Raw genomic sequence first — 22,732 nt, forward strand, 5'->3', positions numbered from 1 at the left:
CTCATGCCTGCTGAAAAAGTACAGCCTGTGTCTGCTGCAAGGTCCTGCCTCTTAAAGGGGTTGTAAACCCTTACAGACCACTTTGTGCTACAGGTAAGCATAAGGCTTACCTGTAGCTACCCAGGATATCTCCTAAACCTGCACGGTTAATGTGCCGACATCAACAGCGCATGCGCACTGACACAAACTGAAGCAATGGCACGTATGTCCCTTTGCTTCAGTGAGTGTGCCGTTACCGCAGGAGCCACTTCATTGTGGCTCCGGCCAATCACAGCGCCAGAGCCGCCATACCCAGAAGTAACCCCCGGGAGTGATGTCGCCAGCCGGTGCTGTGTACGGGCACCGCAGCGAGGGCCTTCGATCTCAGGTGAGTATTACATAATGAGCTAGTATGCTATGCCTTTGTCTTACACCCACTTTAAGCCTGCTAACCAATCAGAGCCGCACACGCAGCAAGGTCCCGCCTCTCATGCCTGCTGAAAAATCACAGCCCGTGACCACTGCAAGGTCTTGCCTGCTAACCAATCAGAGCCTGCACACGCAAGGCCCCGCCTCTTGTGCCTACCGAAAAAGCACAGCCTGTGCCCACAGCAAGGTCCTGCCTCATATATCTGCAATGTCCTCTTTGCTGTTGCAGGAATGTGTGTAGGCACAAGCCAGGCACGAGATGGGTACAAACAGGGTGCAAAGTGGGCACCAGATAGGCGCAAACCAGGCATAAAGTCGGTGAGAAATAGACATAAACGGGGCACCAGATACACTGGTGGCGGTGGATGCAATAATAAGCCTCAGCACTGGTGCCGGTGGGCGCAATAATAAGCCTCAGCACTGGTGTCGGTAGATACAATAATAACCTAAAATATCTAAGAGCTCGTTCACACATGAGGTTGGGAAGCAGTAAAAGTTGCATTCTTGCCGCCCTCAACCTCTACCCCCTTGTGGTGCAGAAGCTGGGGTGTGTACACATGCTGCAGCCACTGCAAGAAATATCCCCCTTGTTAGCACAGTCTGGCCACACCCAGCATTTTGCCTGTCCATGCTGAGCTTTATTACTGAAGGGTGTGTGTTGGTATGGGGAGGTGGTCAATGATGTCCATATACATATGATGTCCATGTAGGTGGCTGCAGTGTGGCATGGTGCTCCCTTGTTGCAGGTCCACATTGGGCCCAACTTATGTTCTTACACACAGGCACACCGCATCCTGAAAATGCCCCTGGTTCCAAGGCCCATCAATAAAGTGGTTCAACACCTAAAAAGAAGATGAATATGCACAGTGCTTTCAGTAAACCATCTTTCAGGCCCTGGGGGCTGTAGGAGAGGGGACAGCTTACAGAATGAGAGGAATACAGGGAGAGCTTCTTTTTTTTTTTTCTCAAGAGAGTTTACAGAGAAATTGACGGAGAGCTGTAAAGATACATAGAATGTTAAAGCCGAACTCAAGCCAGATACAGTAGTTTTCCTTTTATTCTTCAAAGTGCAAATGTGATTGATGAGAAAGTATAGAAAACCCAACCCACAGATAATGAAGACATTCACTGGGCCACTAGTTTGGTAAATGGATATGTTCTAATTCATTACATAGTGTTCTTTCATTTGTCCATGCCCTGTAAAAAATAAAGTTCGGTGATCTTGAAGAGTCTCAGATTTAAAGGCAGACATTGGCCAAGATGACAGACTTCCATCATCCTGTTTTCTGCTGTCATGTTTCTGATTGGTAACTACCATGAATACCTTGTACGGTTGGGTCACGTTGTTTTGGTAAAGAATTTGTGGATGTTGCCGGCCATCCCTTTCCCCACCACAGCTTCTAACTCGGCGAGTGAGGCACTGGAGAGCTCCTGGAGGCTGGGAAATGTCTGGAGGAGTTGCTGAGCTTTCACCCGGCCCACTCCCGGAATCCTTTGCACGCTCTGCAGGACGGCACCATCAAGGAGGCTGGAATGCTTCTTACCAGTAAATGGATTACTGCCACCCTCTCTGCTCCATTCGTGAACCTGTAGGAAGCCGAAATATTAGAGCTCAGATCTGGTCAACAACCTCCCTCCCCACCACCATCAAAAAAAAAAAAAAAACACAACTAAGCTGCGTACTCCAAATACTTACTTAAATCCGTGGTCACGTGATCCACTGGGTCCCAAGTCTTTTAGCTTCTTCACTACAGAGTGGTGGGGCCCTTTTCCAGTTACCCACATGGCTACCTGGTGACATGGACAACTCCCACTGAGTCCTACGGTGGGGTCTTTGTGGGGTTTCCGAAGACTCCACAGAGGTGTGGTGATGTCACAGATAACATAAATCTGTGGTCACATGATGCACCAGGTCCCACGTCTTCTAGCTTTCTCATTCTCAAGGTCCTTCTTCAGGTACCCACATGGCTGCCTGGTGACATGGACAACTCCCACTGGGTCCTTCACTGGGGTCCTCATAAAGTTCCAAAGGCTCCAAACGGGAGTGTGGTGACGAGCAGCGGATGGTCAGGTAATGGCAGACTTAGGCAAATTGATACGGACTTAGGAAGGTTTTAAAAGGAAAACATAGTTGGAATTTCCTATTTTGCACAGAGATTGGATTTAAAAAGTTAATTGAAATGCCCCTCTCATAAAAAGTAAATAATGCAACCTCTGTTATCTGAAAAAGAAGACTAAAAGCTCACCTTTTCCACTGCCTATACTACTGAGCACAGCTCCGATCACATGTCCGCACCCCCCTAAATCTGCTAACAGCAGAATAGACACTTCTGGGAACTCCTGGGGCCCCCACAGCTCTCACTGGTTGCTTCCTCTGACCTCCATGTCACCAGAGTCACTCCTGGAAGTGTCAGTTTCCAAACAGACTTCGGGGGGGGAACCAGAACTTGTGAACAGAAGCTCCCTGTCGCTGGCACTGGTATAGTGTTTTGTTACTTACCAAACAAAGGATAAGCTGTGCTGCTTCGCTCTGACTGGCGACCGGAATTAACGACATGCCGAGTTCAAGAACCACAAAGTTCTGCACTGGAGGAAAGTACTGCTCACTGATCCGTGTTCTCTCCACGATGACCACACCTTTCAGGTTACTGACCTTCCAAAACATAATGAGAGAAGGAGCAGGCATTAAGATTTAGAGGTTCACATCACCCAGGATAGAGATTTCAGTGAATGGTGGATAGTTAACCCACCTGATAGCCCATTGTGAGGGGTTCCCATCATCTCTGTGCCAAGTTATTGGGTCTGTACACCTGCTGTGCCCTTTAAGAGGGGTTTCCACCATCCCTTTGCTGAGTTCCTGGGTTTGCACACCTGCTGTGCTCATCATGAGGGGTTCACACCAACCCTGTGTCAAGTCCCTAGGTCTGCACACCCACTGTGTCCATAATGAGGGGTTTTCCACCACCCTTGTGCCAAGTCTCTAGGTCTGCACACCCACTGTGTCCATAATGAGGGGTTTCCCACCATCCTTGTGCCAAGTCCCCGGGTCTGCACACCTGCTGTGCTCATTATGAGGGGTTCCCACCATCTCTGTGCCAAGTCCCTAGGTCTGCACACCTGCTGTGCTCATTATGAGGGGTTCCCACCATCTCTGTGCCAAGTCCCTAGGTCTGCACACCTGCTGTGCCAATTTCAGGGGTTTCCAAGATCCCTCAGCCAAGTTTGCAGGGTCTGCACACCTACTTTGCCCAATATGAGGAGCCTCCCACATTGCCTACACCCCCAGGCATTAAACATCTAGTACTGTGAAGCACATGCACTAATGCCCCAATAACCCCCTGATAGTCTCCACTATCTCTCAGGGACTCTGTTGGTAACATGTATGTGCTGTGCCCATTATGAGGGGGTTCCCACCATCCCTGTGCTGATTCCCTTTATAAGGAGCCTCCCACACTGCCTACATCTCAGGCATTAAACATCTAGTACTGTGAAGCACATGCACTAATGCCCCATAGACTATTGGATGTTACTGCTGTACAGGTACACCCTATTCAAGTCTATTCAATGCTAGAAGATCTTTACCCCCCAAGATGTAGACAATGTGGAAGGGCCCAGCATCTGAAGAAATAAGTAAGCATCTGTGCGGAGGGACTGTCCAGCTCACAGTGGTTCTAAATGCTGAAGGTTTGCATTCTATGCATGGAGGTAAAAAACATTCTGTGTGCTGCACCCCCCCACAGCCCCCCTAATACTCACCTGAGTCCCATCTCGATCCAGCGATGTGCACGGGAGCCTCGGGTTTCTCTCCCCTTATTGGCAGAGACACAGCAGCAGCAGAGGCCATTGGCTCCCACTGCTGTCAATCACAGCCAGTAAGCCAATGTGCAGTGTCTTATGGAGGCATGGCATGGGGCTCGGGAGCGAGAACGCACCAGTGCCCCACAGCAAGCAGCTTGCTACTGGGGGCACTGGTCAAGGGGGAGGAGCCAGGATCGCCCAAAAAGAAGAGTATTGGGGCTGCTCTGTGCAAAACCATTACACAGAGCAGGTAAGTATGACTTTTTTTTTTTGTTTTTTATTTAAAAACACCTTTAATATCACTTTAAATTGTATGCAACTACATTTTTCTTTCTAGATATGGAGTAGAAAGGATTAAAAACCCCGACAGGATATTTTTGCCATTTGTCCAATTCTTTTCACCTCCCGTCCCAAAGGAGCAGCTCAGAATGAGAATAAAATCTACCTAATAATAATAATACATAATAAAATAATAAAACTAAAACAGAATAACTATTATTTTTATTCATATTAATAAAACAGTGGTCAGGTAAATCATTGGAAAATGTCAATCACTTACTTTGCGAAATCGGACAAGACGTCTTTTAAAGGCATTTCCTGACACCAGGTCTGCCTCCGATATGTAGAGGATGCAGACTCTATCGGAAAGGTGGAAATCTACCAGCCCCAGACCGTCCTCAAACATCAGTTTTATTTTACCTGCAGGAGGATAATGTTGAAGAGATGAACAGATCCACACAATGTTCCCATTTCCTCAGATTAAATTTGACTGATCCACAACAGATCGAATGTAAGAATGTTTGTGCTCAGTAACGATCGAAGTGACGCATTTGGCTGCCACATGGTTTATCATATCCAGGAATGGCAGATCTTGTACTTTATTATTACATTTTACACATTTTATTTGTTTGCAAAACTTTATATCCATCATTTGTCTGTATAAAAGTCTCTCTGAAGGATCTCATTATCAGTGTCCATCTCACCTTGTAATAACTGAGCCAGAGCGCTCCCCCTCCACTTCTCGCTCCCGATTACATGACCGTAGGGAACGGCGGCAGCGCCAGCTCTGATTGGTGTACCCTCCTGTGTTGCCATTTACATGCTTCTATCTCTTACAAGGCATGGAGCCATCCTGGGAGAGAGCAACAAAAGATTAAACATCCCCTTAAAACGATTGTAAACCCCCATGAAGAAATAAAAAAAAAAACCCTGCAACACAAAGGCATAATGTGCTAGTATGCATCACATACTAGCTCATTATGAAATACTTACCTTACAACAAAGCCGTGCGCGGCCGCTGACACGGCCGGCATCTTCCCCGGTGATTCTTCCCGAGTCCGCGGGCTCCGCCACTGGGATTGGCCAGAGCCGTGATGACGTCACTCCAGCTCGCAGGAGCCGCCGGTCATGGCACAGGCCCAGAAGAAATGGCATAGGCAGCCATTACTTCAGAGCGCATGCGCCGATTACGTAATTGACGCAGTATAAATATCTCCTAAACGGTGCAAGTTTAGGAGATACAGTATCTCACAAAAGTGAGTACACCCCTCACATTTTTGAAAATATTTTCTTCTATCTTTTCATGTGACAACACTGAAGAAATGACACTTTGCTACAATGTAAAGTAGTGAGTGTACAGCTTGTATAACAGTGTAAATTTGCTGTCCCCTCAAAATAACTCAACACACAGTCATTAATGTCTAAACCGCTGGCAAAGATAAGTACACCCCTAAGTGAAAATGTCCAAATTGGGCCCAAAGTGTCAATATTTTGTGTGGCCACCATTATTTTCCAGCACTGCCTTAACCCTCTTGGGTATGGAGTTCACCAGAGCTTCACAGGTTGCCACTGAAGTCCTCTTCCACTCCTCCATGACGGCATCACGGAGCTGGTGGATGTTAGAGACCTTGCGCTCCTCCACCTTCTGTTTGAGGATGTCCCACAGATGCTCAATAGGGTTTAGGTCTGGAGACATGCTTGGCCAGTCCATCACCTTTACCCTCAGCTTCTTTAGCAATGCAGTGGTCGTCTTGGAGGTGTGTTTGGGGTCATTATCACGTTGGAATACTGCCCTGCGGCCCAGTCTCTGAAGGGAGGGGATCATGCTCTGCTTCAGTATGTCACAGTACATGTTGGCATTCATGGTTCCCTCAATGAACTGTAGCTCCCCAGTGCCGGCAGCACTCATGCAGCCCCAGACCATGACACTCCCACCACCATGCTTGACTGTAGGCAAGACACACTTGTCTTTGTACTCCTCACCTGGTTGCCGCCACACACGCTTGACACCATCTGAACCAAATAGGTTTATCTTGGTCTCATCAGACCACAGGACATGGTTCCAGTAATCCATGTCCTTAGACCACTTTCACACCGGATATGACACTTAGCACGTGCACTCAACTTCTTTGGTCGACCATGGCGAGGCCTTATCTGAGTGGAAACCGCTGTATGGTCTTGGCCACCGTGCTGCAGCTCAGTTTCAGGGTCTTGGCAATCTTCTTATAGCCTAGGCCATCTTTATGTAGAGCATCAATTTTTTTTTTTAGGTCCCCAGATCGTTCTTTGCCATGAGCTCCCATGTTGAACTTCCAGTGACCAGTATGAGAGAGTGAGAGCGATAACACCAAATTTAAAGTGGAGTTCCACCCAAAAGTGGAACTTCCACTCATCAGATTCCTCCCCCCTCCGGTGACACAGTTGGCACCTTTCAGGGGGGAGGGGAGTACAGATACCTGTATATTACAGGTATCTGTACCCACTTCCGGCATAGATAGCCGCAGAATCTGCGGTTATTTATGCCACTTCCTGCTCCCTCCCCGCTGCCTGCTGGGAAACACACGGGTCCCAGAGACAGCAGGGACCATCCGTATTGCGCTGCGCGACTCGCGCATGCGCAGTAGGGAACCGGGAAGTGAAGCTGCACGGCTTCACTTCCCGATTCCCTTACCGAAGATGGAGGCGGCAGCACCCGAGGATGGAGAGACGGTTTGGCCTCGGGTGCCGACATCACGGGCGCCCTGGACAGGTAAGTGTCCATGTTTTAAAAGTCAGCAGCTGCAGTATTTGTAGCTGCTGACTTTTAAAAAAAAAAAAATTTCGGCGGAGCTCCGCCTTTAACACACCTGCTCCCCATTCACACCTGAGACCTTGTAACAGTAACGAGTCACATATGGACATTTTCACTTAGGGGTGTACTCACTTTTGTTGCCAGCGGTTTAGACATTAATGGCTGTGTATTGAGTTATTTTGAGGGGACAGCAAATTTACACTGTTATACATGTATACATACATGCTTTGAACTATTATGGACAGACCAATGTGGTGTGTTGCATTATCACACACACATTAATACACTACATTACCAAAAGTATTGGGACGCCTGCCTTTACCCGTATATAAACTTTAAAGTGGTTATAAACCCTTACAACACACTTTTAGCTACAGGTAAGCCTATAATTAGGCTTACCTGTAGCTACCCTGGATATCTCCTAAACCTCAATGGTCTAGGAGATATCCCCTGTATTTGCGTGTGCCGACGTCATCGGCACATGCGCACTGAAGCAATGGCAGGTACCTGCTGTTGCTTCAGTGAGTGTGCTGTTGCCGGCGGCTCCCGCGCGCATGCTGGAGCCGTGTACGAGGACGGCTGCGGGGGCTTCGATCTCAGGTAAGTAATTCATAATGAGCTAGTATGCTATGCATACTAGCTCATTATGCCTTTGTCTTCCAGGGTTTTTTTTTTTTTTCCTTTTTGCAGGGCACATGGGTGCCCCCCCAATCTACATGCAGAGGGCCTCCCTGCTCATTGTAATAATATACATCCAATGAAGAGGCCCCTCCCTGCTCAGTGTAATAATAATAATAATATACAGCCAATAAGGAAGCCCCTCCCCGCTCAGTGTAATAATAATATACAGCCAATGAGGAGGCCCCTCCCCGCTCAGTGTAATAATAATAATAATATACAGCCAATGAAGAGGCCCCTCCCCGCTCAGTGTAATAATAATAATAATATACAGCCAATGAAGAGGCCCCTCCCCGCTCAGTGTAATAATAATAATATACAGCCAATGAGGAGGCCCCTCCCCGCTCAGTGTAATAATAATAATAATATACAGCCAATGAAGAGGCCCCTCCCCGCTCAGTGTAATAATAATAATAATATACAGCCAATGAAGAGGCCCCTCCCCGCTCAGTGTAATAATAATAATAATATACAGCCAATGAAGAGGCCCCTCCCCGCTCAGTGTAATAATAATAATAATATACAGCCAATGAAGAGGCCCCTCCCCGCTCAGTGTAATAATAATAATAATATACAGCCAATGAAGAGGCCCCTCCCCGCTCAGTGTAATAATAATAATAATATACAGCCAATGAAGAGGCCCCTCCCCGCTCAGTGTAATAATAATAATATACAGCCAATGAGGAGGCCCCTTCCCGCTCAGTGTAATAATAATAATAATATACATCCAATGAAGAGGCCCCTTCCCGATCAGTGTAATAATAATATACAGCCAATGAGGAGCCCTCCCCGCTCAGTGTAATAATAATAATAATATACATCCAATGAGGAGCCCTCCCCGCTCAGTGTAATAATAATATGCAGCCAATATGGAGCCCTCCCCGCTCAGTGTATTATTAGTAATATACAGCCAATGAGGAGCCGCCTTCCCCGCTATAATATGTATACATTGTATCTTTTTCCCCACCTGGACTCTCCCGCGCCTCGCGCTCCTCCACGCGCAGCTTTTTCTCCCCACATCGCTGGTTGGAGGAGCAGCCGCTGTAGCTCAACTCCAGTAACCCAATGAGAGCCGCTTTCTGATCCCCGTGGAGGGACTTCCCTCTCCACGCCCCCATGACCGGTTTCCTTCTGTGGAAGACGCACAGGGTTGCCAGGGGCGACGGGAGGGGGCGAGCGCCGATTGGTGGGAATGCGGCCAGCGATTGATCGGATTGGACGCCGGCGGTCACGTGGCGGTAGAATTCGGTGGTTGAAGTAATTGAAGGAGGAAGAGGGGCTGTGAGAAGGAGAAACCCTGAGGGATCGCGGCGACATGTCCTTCCCATTCAGGAGGAGAGAAGCAAACCAGTTTGTGAGTGTGACTCCCCTGACAGGCCCGGTCATAGGAGACATGCTGGGAGTTATAGTTCTCCCTCAGAGACTGGCAGGACATGCTGGGAGTTATAGTTCTCCCTCAGAGACTGGCAGGACGTGCTGGGAGTTATAGTTCTCCCCAGAGACTGGCGGGACATGCTGGGAGTTATAGTTCTCCAGAGACTGGCGGGACATTCTGGGAGTTATAGTTCTCCCTCAGAGACTGGCAGGGCATGCTGGGAGTTATAGTTCTCCCTCAGAGACTGGCAGGACATGCTGGGAGTTATAGTTCTCCCTCAGAGACTGGCAGGACGTGCTGGGAGTTATAGTTCTCCCCAGAGACTGGCGGGACATGCTGGGAGTTATAGTTCTCCAGAGACTGGCGGGACATGCTGGGAGTTATAGTTCTCCCTCAGAGACTGGCAGGACATGCTGGGAGTTATAGTTCTCCCTCAGAGACTGGCAGGACATGCTGGGAGTTATAGTTCTCCCCAGAGACTGGTAGGACATGCTGGGAGTTATAGTTCTCCCTCAGAGACTGGTAGGACATGCTGGGAGTTATAGTTCTCCCCAGAGACTGGCAGAACCTGCTGGGAGTTATAGTTCTCCCCAGAGACTGGTAGGACATGCTGGGAGTTATAGTTCTCCCCAGAGACTGGTAGGACATGCTGGGAGTTATAGTTCTCCCTCAGAGACTGGTAGGACATGCTGGGAGTTATAGTTCTCCCCAGAGACTGGCAGAACCTGCTGGGAGTTATAGTTCTCCCCAGAGACTGGTAGGACATGCTGGGAGTTATAGTTCTCCAGAGACTGGAAGGACATGCTGGGAGTTATAGTTCTCCAGAGACTGGCAGGACATGCTGGGAGTTATAGTTCTCCACCAGAGAATGATAAGACACGTGGTTGTAGTTTTCCAGCAGATATGCTGGGAGTAGTACTCCCAAAACTGCTGGAATATATAGTTCCCTATGGAAAGCTCCTGGTTTTTCTGTACACTGACCATATACAGTGACATGTAATGATGTGACTCCTCACTGACATGTTCTTATATTGATCTCTGAAGTTAATGATGTTCTGTGATGACACTGACTGCTGATTTGTCTTCCTTGCTTAGAAGCACATTGCTCATGGCCTCATCCCTGCAGCCACCGTAGCCCCCCGCTCCGCCGTTCCTCGCACCCCTCCTCCCCGCAGCCCAAACCCCTCTCCAGAGAGACCCAGGTAGGTGTGAGCGAGTCTCTGCACCGCTCAGGTTCTCCTTCTCCTCTATCACATTCCTCTGTGTGTTCTCTGATGCCTTATGTACTCCTTATTACCTTCCTTAATGTTTCTTCTTCTGGCTCCACCCACTTCTTCATACTGGTTCTGACAGGTGATCTATTGACACCCTCGTACCAGGCAGGGGATGGTAGTAATTGTCATCTAAGGGGGCGTGCCACGAATTTGGCAATGTATGACTAGATTATCAGCCGGGAAGGTACAAGTCTGACCACACACATTACCATCTGATTGTACAATTTCCCTTAGATCTTCCAAAAACGAAGCAATGTGACTGATCTGTTCAGTTTAAATCCAGTCAGGCAGTCTTATACTACATTGGACGTTGGTAGATCTAAGACACAAATTATTGCAGCTCTTTTTTCATTAATACATCATTACTTGTGTATTTTTAATACAACCAGTGTAAGTAAATGAATGTGACCTGGCATTGGCCTCCTTGTACAGCAGAGCACAGACTGGGGGAAAGAGAAACAGCATAAGGAGCCAATCAGGTGTGTTTTAGAGCCCTTTCACACTGAAACGCTTCAAAAACGCCTTAGCACTATTACTGCATTTTTACCGCGTTTTTTGGGCGCTATCGGTAAAATTACCTCAACGCTGCGGGCGTTTTAATGGCGTTACCATGATTGGTTACCATGCACAGCTGCACCAGATTTTTCACTCTCCAGTTTTAGTAAATCAACCCCACTGTAACAATCGTCATCAGATAGAGGTTAGTATGCATCTGTGGAGGGGTAGGGGTGTGTTAGGGGGGCATAATCAATCTTATGCTTTGAAACAACATTTTCCAGAAAATAGTTTTCACAGGTGAGTATATTTGGACAGCCTGTGACTCCTGTTAACCACTTCAATACTGAGGGCGTCATATGACGTCCTTGACTTTGAGTGTGGATATCTGAATGATGCCTGCAGCTACAGGCATCATTCAGATATCATTCTTTGCAGTTGGCGATTCTGTGCACGATAAGATTGATCATAGCGGCAGTTCCGCCGCTTGATCGTTCTTATAGGCGACGGGAGGGGACTCCAAACACCCCCCCCCGCTGCCATCCGGTACTTCTCCAGGCTCTCCCGTGCCATCGGGGGGGCCCGGAGAAAGAATGGTCCGCCGCTGGATGACGACGATAGAGATTTCCGGTGACCAAATGGTCACCACTCATCTCTATGACCGTCGTAACGTCACACCCGGGTTCCCGGAAGTAAATAAAGCCGCGATCGCGGCTGTCAGCATGAGATTGGTGAATTTTTTTGCTCGATCTCATGCTTTCCAGCCTGGAGGAGAGATGTGGGGTCTTATTGACCTCGCATCTCTCCATAAAGAGGACCTGTCACTATAGGTTCCTATTACAAGGGATGTTTACATTCCTTGTAATAGGAATAAAAGTGATCAAAAAAAAAAAAATGTAAAAAAAGTGCAAAAATAAAAAAAATTAAGTAAAATAATAATAAAAAAAAAAAAATTTTAAACGCCCCTGTCCCCGGTAGCTCGCGTTCAGAAGCGAACGCACGTTTAAGTCCCACCCACATATGTAAACGTTGTTCAAACCACACATGTGAGGTATTGCCGCGTGCGTTACAGCGTGTGCAACAATTCTAGCACTAGAACTCCTCTGTAACTCTAAACTGGTAGCCCGTGAACATTTTCAAATAGTCGCCTATGGAGATTTTTAAGTACCGAAGTTTGGCACCATTATATGAGTGTGCGCAATTTTAAAGCGTGACATGTTGGGTATCTATTTACTTGGCGTAATATCATCTTTCACATTATACAAAAACATTGGGCTAACTTTTGTTTTGTTATTTTTTAATTCATGAAACCGTTTTTTTTTTTTAAAAAAAAAAAGCGTTTGAAAAATGATTGCGCAAATACCGTGCAAGATAAAAGGTTGCAATGACCGCCATTTTATTCCCTAGGGTGTCTGCTAAAAAAAACATATATAATGTGTGGGGGTTCTGAGTAATTTTCTAGCAAAAAAAAAAAAATGATGATTTTTACATGTAGGAGAGAAGTGCCAGAATAGGCCCGGTACTGAAGTGGTTAAGGACTTGCAGTTCTTCAACATTTAATAGGCACCCTGTTTCTGAATTTTATCAAACCATTGGATGGAATCATAGTTCAACAGTTTAAAGCTTATCTAAAGCCAAAAAAAACCTTTTATATATATAATATATAGTAGGGAAGGGTTAAAAAAATGTGTTCAGTTAAAAAAAAAAAAAAAAAAAAAAAGAAATTGTGTAAAGCGGAAGTAAACCCATCGATTTTACATTTTAAAAAACAGTTTCATTCCCAATGGAACTGTCACATTTGCTTGTGTTCTCAACCAAACTGTCAAACCATCCAAATGCTGGTGTCATAACTGATCACATGTGCAGCATCATGGCAGTTGAAGATCAAACAGAGGCAAAGATGGCAGCTTCCTTGGCTGAAAATGATACAAGGGTTTACTTCCACTTTAAATGTCTGTGTCCTGTTGGGGAGTTTGTCTTCACTTCCTGTCCCAGGGACCCAACAGGAAGTGAAAGGAAATCCCTACAAAGTGACAGAGAATCCCCTCTTGGACAGTTGTTGCCGGTCCCTATTGGAAGGTTTGTCATGTACAATTGAAGTATTTGTGTATAAACAGAACTTCCTATAATTTGTTTAGGTCCGCTCTTGCTGCTGCTGTTTTGATGACCTCCTTAACCGGTCGCACAGTTGCCATACCGCAGCCTCGCCAAAGGTCTTATTCTGACAGCGTGTGCATTGATGAAAGGAGCCAGATCGAACCCTACGCTTCGGCCTCAGAGCTCGGACTAGCGTAAGTCGTGACCCTCTTCTTTTTGTCCTGGAAATTAGATCCAGTGCTTTCCATGATGGGGGTGAGAAATCGGGAATATTTTAGTCCAGTTGGTGGGTCAAGGTGTCCATTGACTATGGCTCTCGTAGGGTTATGTGTCACATATGTGTCTGATAATGGCTACATTTTATTTCAGACAAAATTGGAAGGCCTACGCCAATCGGAACAAGCAGAGTTTTTCTATAATGTCAGAGTTTGATGATGATGATGGCACAGAGGAGCAAATGTCAGAAATTGAAAAGCAATTTGTTCAGCAAGCGTCACCTAGGAGAGATGGAAATGTGGCAGTTGAGCCAATTTACGCTCTTCCTCACAAGGGTAGACAGGTGAGATCACTGATTTTTTTTTTTTTTTTAATGTTCTCTGTCTACACTACAGGTTACATTTAAAGCGGAAGTAAACCCATCGATTTTAATTTCCGGCATGTCCCAGGGACTGGTTTGAGATAATAGAAAGGCAATTCAAATATCCACTCGTTACACCCAAGGTATGCAGAATATCATCTCTGAACGCAAAACACATGGAACCTTGAAGCAGATGGGCTACAGCAGCAGAACACCACATCGGGTGCCACTCCTGACAGCTAAGAACAGGAAACTGAGGCTACAAATTGCACAGGCTCACCAAAATTGGACAATAGAAGATTGGAAGAACGTTGCGTGGTCTGATGAGTCTCGATTTCAATGTAAAGCCTACGCATTCAGGCAATATCACCACTTACCAACGTTTTCCATGTACACTCTTTCTAGAGCCACGTAAACATATGTAAAGATTAAACCTGAGAGTTTTTTCTTCTTTTTCCTTGCCTGCAAAGTAAAGGCATAATGTGCTAGTATGCATGGCATACAAGTAAATGCTCCGATGCCTAATCCAATACCTGGGCAGTCAGGGATGCGGTGCGGAGGGGAGGGCTCTGTGTCCTACTCCTCTCCCCCTCGGTGTCCTTTTCCTCTCCCCGTCCGTGTCCTTTTTCCTCTCCCCGTCCGTGTCCTTTTTCCTCTCCCCGTCCGTGTCCTTTTTCCTCTCCCCGTCCGTGTCCTTTTTCCTCTCCCCGTCCGTGTCCTTTTTCCTCTCCCCGTCCGTGTCCTTTTTCCTCTCCCCGTCCGTGTCCTTTTTCCTTTCCCCGTCCGTGTCCTTTTTCCTTTCCCCGTCCGTGTCCTTTTTCCTTTCCCCGTCCGTGTCCTTTTTCCTCTCCCCGTCCGTGTCCTTTTTCCTCTCCTCGTCCGTGTCCCTTTTCCTCTCCCCGTCCGTGTCCCTTTTCCTCTCCCCGTCCGTGTCCTTTTTCCTCTCCCCGTCCGTGTCCTTTTTCCTCTCCCCGTCCGTGTCCTTTTTCCTCTCCCGTCCGTGTCCTCCTCCGCTCTCCCGTCCGTGTCCTCCTCCGCTCTCCCGTCCGTGTCCTCCTCCGCTCTCCCGTCCGTGTCCTCCTCCGCTCTCCCGTCCGTGTCCTCCTCCGCTCTCCCGTCCGTGTCCTCCTCCGCTCTCCCGTCCGTGTCCTCCTCCGCTCTCCCGTCCGTGTCCTCCTCCGCTCTCCCGTCCGTGTCCTCCTCCGCTCTCCCGTCCGTGTCCTCCTCCGCTCTCCCGTCCGTGTCCTCCTCCGCTCTCCCGTCCGTGTCCTCCTCCGCTCTCCCGTCCGTGTCCTCCTCCGCTCTCCCGTCCGTGTCCTCCTCCGCTCTCCCGTCCGTGTCCTCCCCCGCTCTCCCGTCCGTGTCCTCCTCCGCTCTCCTGTCCGTGTCCTCCTCCGCTCTCCCGTCCGTGTCCTCCTCCGCTCTCCCGTCCGTGTCCTCCTCCGCTCTCCCGTCCGTGTCCTTCTCCGCTCTCCCGTCCGTGTCCTTCTCCGCTCTCCCGTCCGTGTCCTTCTCCGCTCTCCCGTCCGTGTCCTCCTCCTCCGCTCCTCTGCTCCCCCTCCCCCACGAAAAAATGCTTGTCAGTACAATTCCCCCCCCCCCCCTCCCCCCCCGGTCCTTGGCACAATTTTCTTTCATGAAGCCGGTCCCCGGTGCCGAAAAGTTTGGGGACTGTTGCTCTAGTACACCCATGTGAACGAGCCCTTATTCTAGAATTTCCCTGCCTTTCCAAATGCAGCAAACCTGAACAATGCTGAAGAAGTTACCAGTGTAACACTAGAGAAAAGCTTGAGGACTCGCTTAGTACAATTATTTTCTGTTAAATTCTAGTTACCCAAGCTTTGTAAGCTGCTTTTGTCTCCATTCTGCTTTTTCTCCAGCTATGATCTGCATTGTTATCTACTGTATTCGCTATTTCAAATCACCGTGGAACACGGGGACTGTATAAAAGAGGAGAATGAACATTATCTTCTACCTTTTCCATCTCTATAGAGACCTGCAGCCTCTCCAGAGCAGGAGGAAATTGATGGCAGCGGAGCTACTTCTTCTGATGTTGACAATTATCAAGCGTTTTCAGATCATTCTCCCAGAGAAGGTATTTTTTTTTTTCGGCATATAAAGGGATACAGAAATGGTGAGGGTGTGGGTCTGTTGGAGATGGCATATTAAACACTTGAACTCCAGAAAATTTACCCCCCTTCATAACCAGGCCATGTTTTGCAATACGGCACTGCATTACTTTAACTGACAATTGCGCGGTCGTGAGGCGCTGTACCTAAGCAAAATTGATGTCCTTTTTTTTTTTTTTTTTTTCCCCCACAAATAGATTTTTTCTTTTGTTGCTATTTGATCACCTCTGTGGTCTTTAATTTTTGCGCTATAAACAAAAAAGACCGACAACTTTGAAAAAAACCAAACAATATTTTTTACTTTCTGATATAAAACATATCTAATGAAAAAAAATAGAAAAAATCAAACTTCTTCATCAATTTAGGCCAATATGTATTCTGCTACATATTTTTGGTAAAAAAAAAAAAAAAACACAATAAGTGTCTGTTGATTGGTTTGTGCAAAAGTTATAGCGTCTGCAAACTATGGGATAATTTTATTCATTTTTATTTTATTTTTGTATTTTTTTTTTTTACTAGTAATGGTGGCGAACAGAGACTTATAGTGAGACTGCGATATTGCAGCGGACATTCGGACACTGGCGCTTTTTGGAGACCAGTGACACTAATACAATGATCAGTGCTAAAAATATGTACGGTCACTGTACTAATGACACTGGCAGGGAAGGGGTTAATAGTTAATATCAGGGGCGATTTAAAGGTTTAACTGTGTGCCCAACCAGTGTGTTGCTACACTGTGTGAGGTGCTTTTTCAGGGACACAAATTTAGATTCTTCCCTCCTGTCAGAATGGCTATCTGTCTTGATTACATGGGCAAAATGCCAATCTCTCTCTGCAGGATGATCAGTGGGTGCCGGCAGATATCGGGTCCGCGGCCCCTGCCGTGTGTAATCAAGCTGCGCGCATGCGCGTCCCCTATATATAATGTGTGTGTGTATGTATGTGTATATATATATATATATATATATATATATATATATATATATATATAAATTAGCAAGGAGGTTGCTTTGGAGGCACCCGAGCCGAGTCACAGCTCTGTGTGTCCATTCAGACACGGAGGCCCAACCCGGCCCCGCCCCCTCTCTCTTCTGATTGGCTAACTGACTTTGGAACCAATGGCGCTGCTGCTGTTTCTTAGCCAATCAGGAGGAGAGTCCCAGACGGCTAAGAAACTTGTGGACATCGCTGGAGAGAGATGGGGAACAGGTAAGTAATTAGGGGGTGCTGGGGAGGCTGCTACACACAGAAGGTTTTTTAGCTTTATCTTTATCTGCATACTATTAAGATAAAAAAAAAAAGTTTGCCTTTAAAACAGAAACATTGATCACAGATACAATGATCAGGTAGCGTTGTAGTGTACATTAGCACGAATGAGATCACACATTTTTTTGTTGGATCTTTGGCGTACATTGCCATTATTCCGTCATGGAAATTTTTATCTACCAGACTAATCGCAACGCACCGGTCAGGACAAAACAAATAATACACTGATTTATGACTAAACTCTTCTCGTGACCTCCTAGTGCTAAATCTTCTTCTGAATCTTTCAGTCTGTACTGGTTGCATTATTTTTAGTTCTCAAACACAGTTACATTATACAAAATACTCGATTTTGTTGTCACATAGGGAGGGACTTTGTCGCTTTTGTAAGAATCTTGTCTGGTTTAAAATAGATTAAAACCTATATAGATAAAATATAATGCAGCTTACAAGTCCATAGATGTGGAGGCTGCATTTCTATTTTCTAATTTCTTCAGGCTTTTTTCTTTTTATATACCGGGTGATTTCCCCCCCAAAATTCCTGTCCTAGGGTGACAATGCTTACTCACTGTGCTGTATCTATGGAGGAGCAGCATTGTCTCCCTGGGACATAACATAAGGGGAGGTGTTCTGCAGTAGTAACACACCGGTTGATAACATTGCTTGAGATATCGTTGCACAGGACACAGGAAAGTACTTATGGAACAGATAGGGGGAGAAAATGCTTTGCATGGTATATCTAAAGAAGATCTGAATTCTGGAAGCTGTACCCAAAAAAAAAAAAAAAAGCAGGCAGACTAGTCACCAGTATTGCCTGTGGTCTCCCTGCGGCTGATCTATCCCCATTGCTGGCTTACCGCATCTTGTCTTGCGCTGTTTCTGTGTGGAGGCTGCCATCTTGGTAGAGACGGGGTTTTCCTGCCTTTATGTCAGGACCTCCAGCATGGAGAACAGTGAGCAGCATAGTAGTGACATCACCAAGTCTACCGAGTTCAGCAATTAGAGGCAGCCGTGCCTTAGATCTCACACTGCAGATATACAGCTATAAGTCTGTACGCACAGGAGTGCCTAGGCATATCAGGAAGTGCACTGCTATTTTTCAGAAGGAGTTTGTAGACCTAATGTAGATTTTCCAGTGAACTGCTTAGGCGCAATTAACAATTCTAGATGTTCTATAATCAATTTCTGGGGTCCACTTTAACAGACCAAAAGGGAACAAATAAAAGCTCATTGTTTGAGTTTCCATAAACGTTAAAGCCTAACTCTAGGCACAAAAAAAAAAAGGGTGAATGCTCAGTAGGGGGTTAAAACGAGAGGCTGCATTACGTACCTGACTACCCGCTACAACAGGCTCCAATGATGTTCTCTTCTCCCCAAAGCTCTGGGCTGCGGTGGTTCCTCTATATCATCATGTACAATGCAGGGGCGGTATGAGGAGGCTGTGTGGGGGTAGCAGATGAGCAGATGGAGGGAGCCTGCTGGAGTGAGGAGAAGGTAAAAAAATACAGCCTCCTCCTTTATCCCCCCTAGACTTAACATGCATCTTAAAGTGATTGTAAAGTCTCGTTAAAAAAAATAACAAACATGTCATACCTCCTCCGTGTAGTTGGTTTTGCACAGAGTAGCCCGGATCCTCCTCTTCTCTTTGCTGCTCCTGGCCCCTCCTTCCTATCGAGTGCCCCCATAGCCAGCAGCTTTCTATGGGGGCACCGGAGCCGAGTCAGAGCTCCGTGTATCCATTCAGACACGGAGCCCCGACCTGGCCCTACCCCCTTTCTACCCTGATTGGCTGACTGACTTTGAAAGCTACGGGAGCCAATGGCGCCGCTGCTGTGTGTCAGCCAATCAGGAGGAGTGTCCCGAACTCGTGGACATCACTGGAGAGAGAAGGGACTCAGGTAAGTAATTAGGGGGTGCTGGGGAGGCTGCTGCACACAGAGGGTTTTTTTTATCTTAATATATAGAATGCATTAAGGTAAAAAAACCTTGTGCCTTTACAACTCCTTTTAAGCTGGATACACAGTATACAATTTTTGTTGTTCAATTTCCTTTAGATTTCCCTTCAACTATGAAGTGCAAGGGCCTGCCTGATTGCATACAATTTGAAAGTGTTTTAGGTTTGGCCTCATATTATATGGTTTTGGCAACTCTAAATGAAAGTTGTACAAGAAAATTGTATAGTGTGTAGCCAGCTTAACTCTTGCAGTGTGGTTGGCTCTATTGCAACTTTTTAAAGATAAAATAAACCCTGATGGGTGTTACTTCCTCTTTGTTTCCCTGCAAAGGTAAAGCATAATGGGCTACTTATGCATTGCATAGTAGCCCATTATGTGACACTTACCTGCAGGAGAAGCCCGCGATGTCCCCGTCTTCCTCGCTAGTAGCGAGCGTCCATTCTTCACCCCTCTTCCTTCCGAGGCTGCGAACTCCGGCTCTGTGACTGGCCGGAGTTGCGTGACGTCACTCCTGCGCATGCGCTGGGGAGCCGCCTTTAACGACATGACCCGAGCTAGAAACGTCACAGCGTGCCCTTCCTAACTCTGCATGCGCAGAAGAAATCGCCTTACGGCAATTTGCATATATCTCCTAGACCGTGCAGGTCTGGGAGATATTTCAAGCACCTACAGGTAAGCTTTAATCTAGGCTTACCTGTAGGTTAAAGTGGTTGTAAAGGGTGTACAACCACTTTAAGTTGGGCTTTAAGACATCTGACTGAGAGGCTGTCAAAAATGTATACAGTTGGATAGCAAGACTGAGTTTTTACCAGGAGGGACGAGGTGTAAACTTGAGCAGAAGATGATATTAGGTACAGCCTGGACATGGAATCCGGGAGGCTCTGTAGAGATACAAGGATCAATCTGGAAACTAATGCAGGTACTTGCAGACACTACCAGGTCCTTACACTTCAGCACTGCGGTTACTTCGGCAAGGACATGTCAGGTCCATAGTATACAGGTGTTCCTGAGTAAAGGAGCAGTTGTCAGATTGATATGAAGAAATCCATATACTGTGTAACGCCTGTGCCCATCTTTTTATCGTTCGCATGCTATTTCTTGAAGTCTTGAATAGACAGATCTGATGAAGCTTCATTTTTGTTTTATGCAGACTCCAAGGTTGATCCTGTTGCAGAGCCTACAATACCTGGGCCGTTTTCAACAACCAGGAGATCTCAATTGACCGAAGTGGTCAGATCAGGTAGCTTGTCTTTCTTAGGCCTTGTTCACGTGGACTTTATCTAGTTTAAAATCATTATGTACAGCAGGCGTTTACAACCTACTTGGAAAGCTTTTAGAATGCTCCAGACAGCTTTTTAAAGCAATTTTCAGCTCCAATTTTGGCAATTTTAAGCTACTTTCACACTAAGGCTCTTTTCAGGTGTCTTAGCGCTAAAAATAGTGCCTGATAAACGCCTCTCATGCCTCCCCAGTGTGAAAGACCAAGTGCTTTCACACTGGGGTGGAGCGCTTGCAGGACGGGAAAAAAAAGTCCTGCAAGCAGCATCTTTGGGATGGTATACACTGCTCCCAAAATGCCCTGCCCATTGAAATGAATGGGCAGCGCTGCCGAAGCGCCTGCAAAGCGCTTCGGCAACGCTACAACACGGGCGCTTTTAACCGTTTCTTCATCCGCTAGCGGGGGTTAAAAGTGGTAAAGCGCCGCTAGAACTAGCAGCGCTTTACCGCTAACGCCGGCACTGCCCTAGTGTGAAAGTACCCTTAAAGTAGTATTAAACCACGCTTTATTTTTTTAAATGGTCCCCAGGTGGTTAATGCTATAATATGCTAGTATGTGCCGCATATTAGCACATTATGACAGACCTGACAAATTAACCCCCCCCCCCCCCCCCCCAGCTGTCGCGCTCAAGGTATGTCTTCTGGTTTCATGCTCTCCGGCCACTTGATTGGCCAGCTGTGATGACATCACTCCTGCGAATGGGAGGCCCCACTGCGTCACTGTGCTCAATGCTATCATGGCACAGGCAGTGTGCTGTGAATGCAGAGATATTGCCCATGCGCAAGTGACATCATCGGATGAAGCCGACATCACTATCTACTAATGGGCACCGCTTTAGGTTGTTTAGAAGATACAATAATTCTTATTATAAGCTTACCTGTACAGCAAAGCGGAAAAGTAGAGTTAAAGTTGTTGTAAAGGCACAAGTTTTTTTTTACCTTCATGCATATGCATGAAGGTAAAAAACCTTCTGTGTGCGGCCGCCCCCCTAATACTCACCCAAGCTCCCTCTCGATCCAGTGATGTCCATGAGGGCCTTGCCTCTCAGGGGACTCGCACTCCTTATTGGCTTTTGGATGCAGCGGGAGCCATTGGAGCCTTTCCACACTCCGTTTGAGTGCTTCCGTCAGTACACTGTTTCCTCCAGTCTGCACCTTCAGATATTAGATTTTACAGCCACATATTGCAACCAAGAACCAGCCGAGACTAGCTGGGTTACAGAACTGGAACACACTTTATTTGAAAGTTAGACACATACTTTTATATCCATTGGCTCCCGCTACTGTCCATCACAGCCAGTGAGCCAATCAGGAGACGGAGGGGGCAGGGCTCTGTGTGTGAATGGACACACAGTGCCGTGGCTTGGGAGTGCGCCTGCTTGGGTGCCCCTAGAGGAAGCTGCTTGCTGTGGGACACCCGGCAGAAGGGAGGAGCCAGGTGTGCCGGCATGTGACCCGCAAAGAGGCGGATCGGGGCTGTTCTGTGCAAAACCATTGCACAGAGCAGGTAAGTATGAAACGTTTGTTATTTTTTTTAAAAACAAGGCTTTAATATTGCTTTAAGTATAGCTTTAGTGTAGACTGTCACTTTAAACAGATATCATTAGGTTTTAGCACTAAGAGAAACTTGTAGAAGACCTGTTAGCAGCTTGTTTTAAAGCTCTGCAGTCCATGCCAGCCAACAACCATTCTTCTTGCCACCCCTTGTTGTGACATGGCTATGCTGCTGCAATCTTTTGGAGACTCAAGTTCTGGCAGCTGGACAGTCAATAGGAAGTGTTTATGTCACGCGGCAGCAACATGGGCAAGTTGAAGGGCTGACCCCCCCCCCCCCCCCCATACTGAGCAGTCCAGAGGATAGATTACTCGGTACAAACAAACGTCAACTGCCCCAATCTATAACTGGCCTTAACAGCAAAGAGCACATTGACATGCAACGCATGTCAAACAAAAACAAATAAAAATTCCCAGCTCACGTACCAGCCAGCCTGCACTAAACCAAATTGTCCTGTCTAACAGTTTATGTTAAAAACAGGGGTTTAGTTTGCGCACATTTGCAAATACATGCCTAAGCTGCAGAGGCCCCACAAAGTACCCCAGTATTATCCGCAGTCCTAACTCTATACATTTTGAGAGCATCCATAGTAGGAGTATGTAACGGTGCCCCTTTCCACACTCTGCTTGAGTGCTTCCGTCAGTACACTGTTTCCTCCAATTTGCACCTTCAGATATTAGATATTACAGTCACATATTGCAACCAAGAACCAGGCGAGACTAGCTCAGTTACAAAACTGGAACACACTTTATTTGAAACTTAAACACATACTTTTATATC

The 22,732-nt window shown here is 46.8% G+C and overlaps 2 protein-coding genes across 2 annotated transcripts in view; one reads left to right on the forward strand and one right to left on the reverse strand.

Annotated features, from left to right (window-relative positions):
• Positions 1–1,447: 1,447 nt before the first annotated feature.
• Positions 1,448–9,078, reverse strand: FAAP24 (FA core complex associated protein 24). Its single transcript, XM_073605795.1, has 5 exons — positions 8,922–9,078; positions 5,190–5,338; positions 4,766–4,905; positions 2,909–3,061; positions 1,448–1,995 (listed from the first exon to the last, which is right to left on the reverse strand). Exons 2-5 carry the CDS (start codon positions 5,299–5,301, stop codon positions 1,747–1,749), a joined length of 654 nt encoding a protein of 217 aa, XP_073461896.1. The 5' UTR covers positions 5,302–5,338; positions 8,922–9,078; the 3' UTR covers positions 1,448–1,746.
• A 2-nt stretch (positions 9,079–9,080) lies between these two features.
• CEP89 (centrosomal protein 89) overlaps positions 9,081–22,732 on the forward strand; it is a 138,731-nt gene continuing 125,079 nt past the window's right edge. Inside the window, exons 1-6 of the mRNA XM_073605785.1 lie at positions 9,081–9,308; positions 10,425–10,531; positions 13,237–13,389; positions 13,565–13,754; positions 15,765–15,867; positions 20,270–20,359. Of these exons, the coding sequence (XP_073461886.1) occupies positions 9,270–9,308; positions 10,425–10,531; positions 13,237–13,389; positions 13,565–13,754; positions 15,765–15,867; positions 20,270–20,359 (682 nt within the window). The 5' untranslated portion in view covers positions 9,081–9,269. The remainder of the gene's footprint in view (positions 9,309–10,424; positions 10,532–13,236; positions 13,390–13,564; positions 13,755–15,764; positions 15,868–20,269; positions 20,360–22,732) is intronic.

Source organism: Aquarana catesbeiana, linkage group LG11 (assembly GCF_042186555.1).
Source record: "Aquarana catesbeiana isolate 2022-GZ linkage group LG11, ASM4218655v1, whole genome shotgun sequence".
Lineage (NCBI taxonomy): Eukaryota > Metazoa > Chordata > Amphibia > Anura > Ranidae > Aquarana > Aquarana catesbeiana.

What these genes read in the sequence shown, in the direction of transcription:
- FAAP24 (XM_073605795.1), bottom strand. Translation starts at nt 5,301, where the DNA reads ATGGCAACACAGGAGGGTACACCAATCAGAGCTGGCGCTGCCGCCGTT. An exon ending in GTCTTGTCCGATTTCGCAAA is followed by an intron (nt 3,062 to 4,765) that starts GTAAGTGATTGA and finishes ATGTTTTGGAAG; the next exon opens with GTCAGTAACCTGAAAGGTGT. An exon ending in CACAGCTTATCCTTTGTTTG is followed by an intron (nt 1,996 to 2,908) that starts GTAAGTAACAAA and finishes GGCTTCCTACAG; the next exon opens with GTTCACGAATGGAGCAGAGA.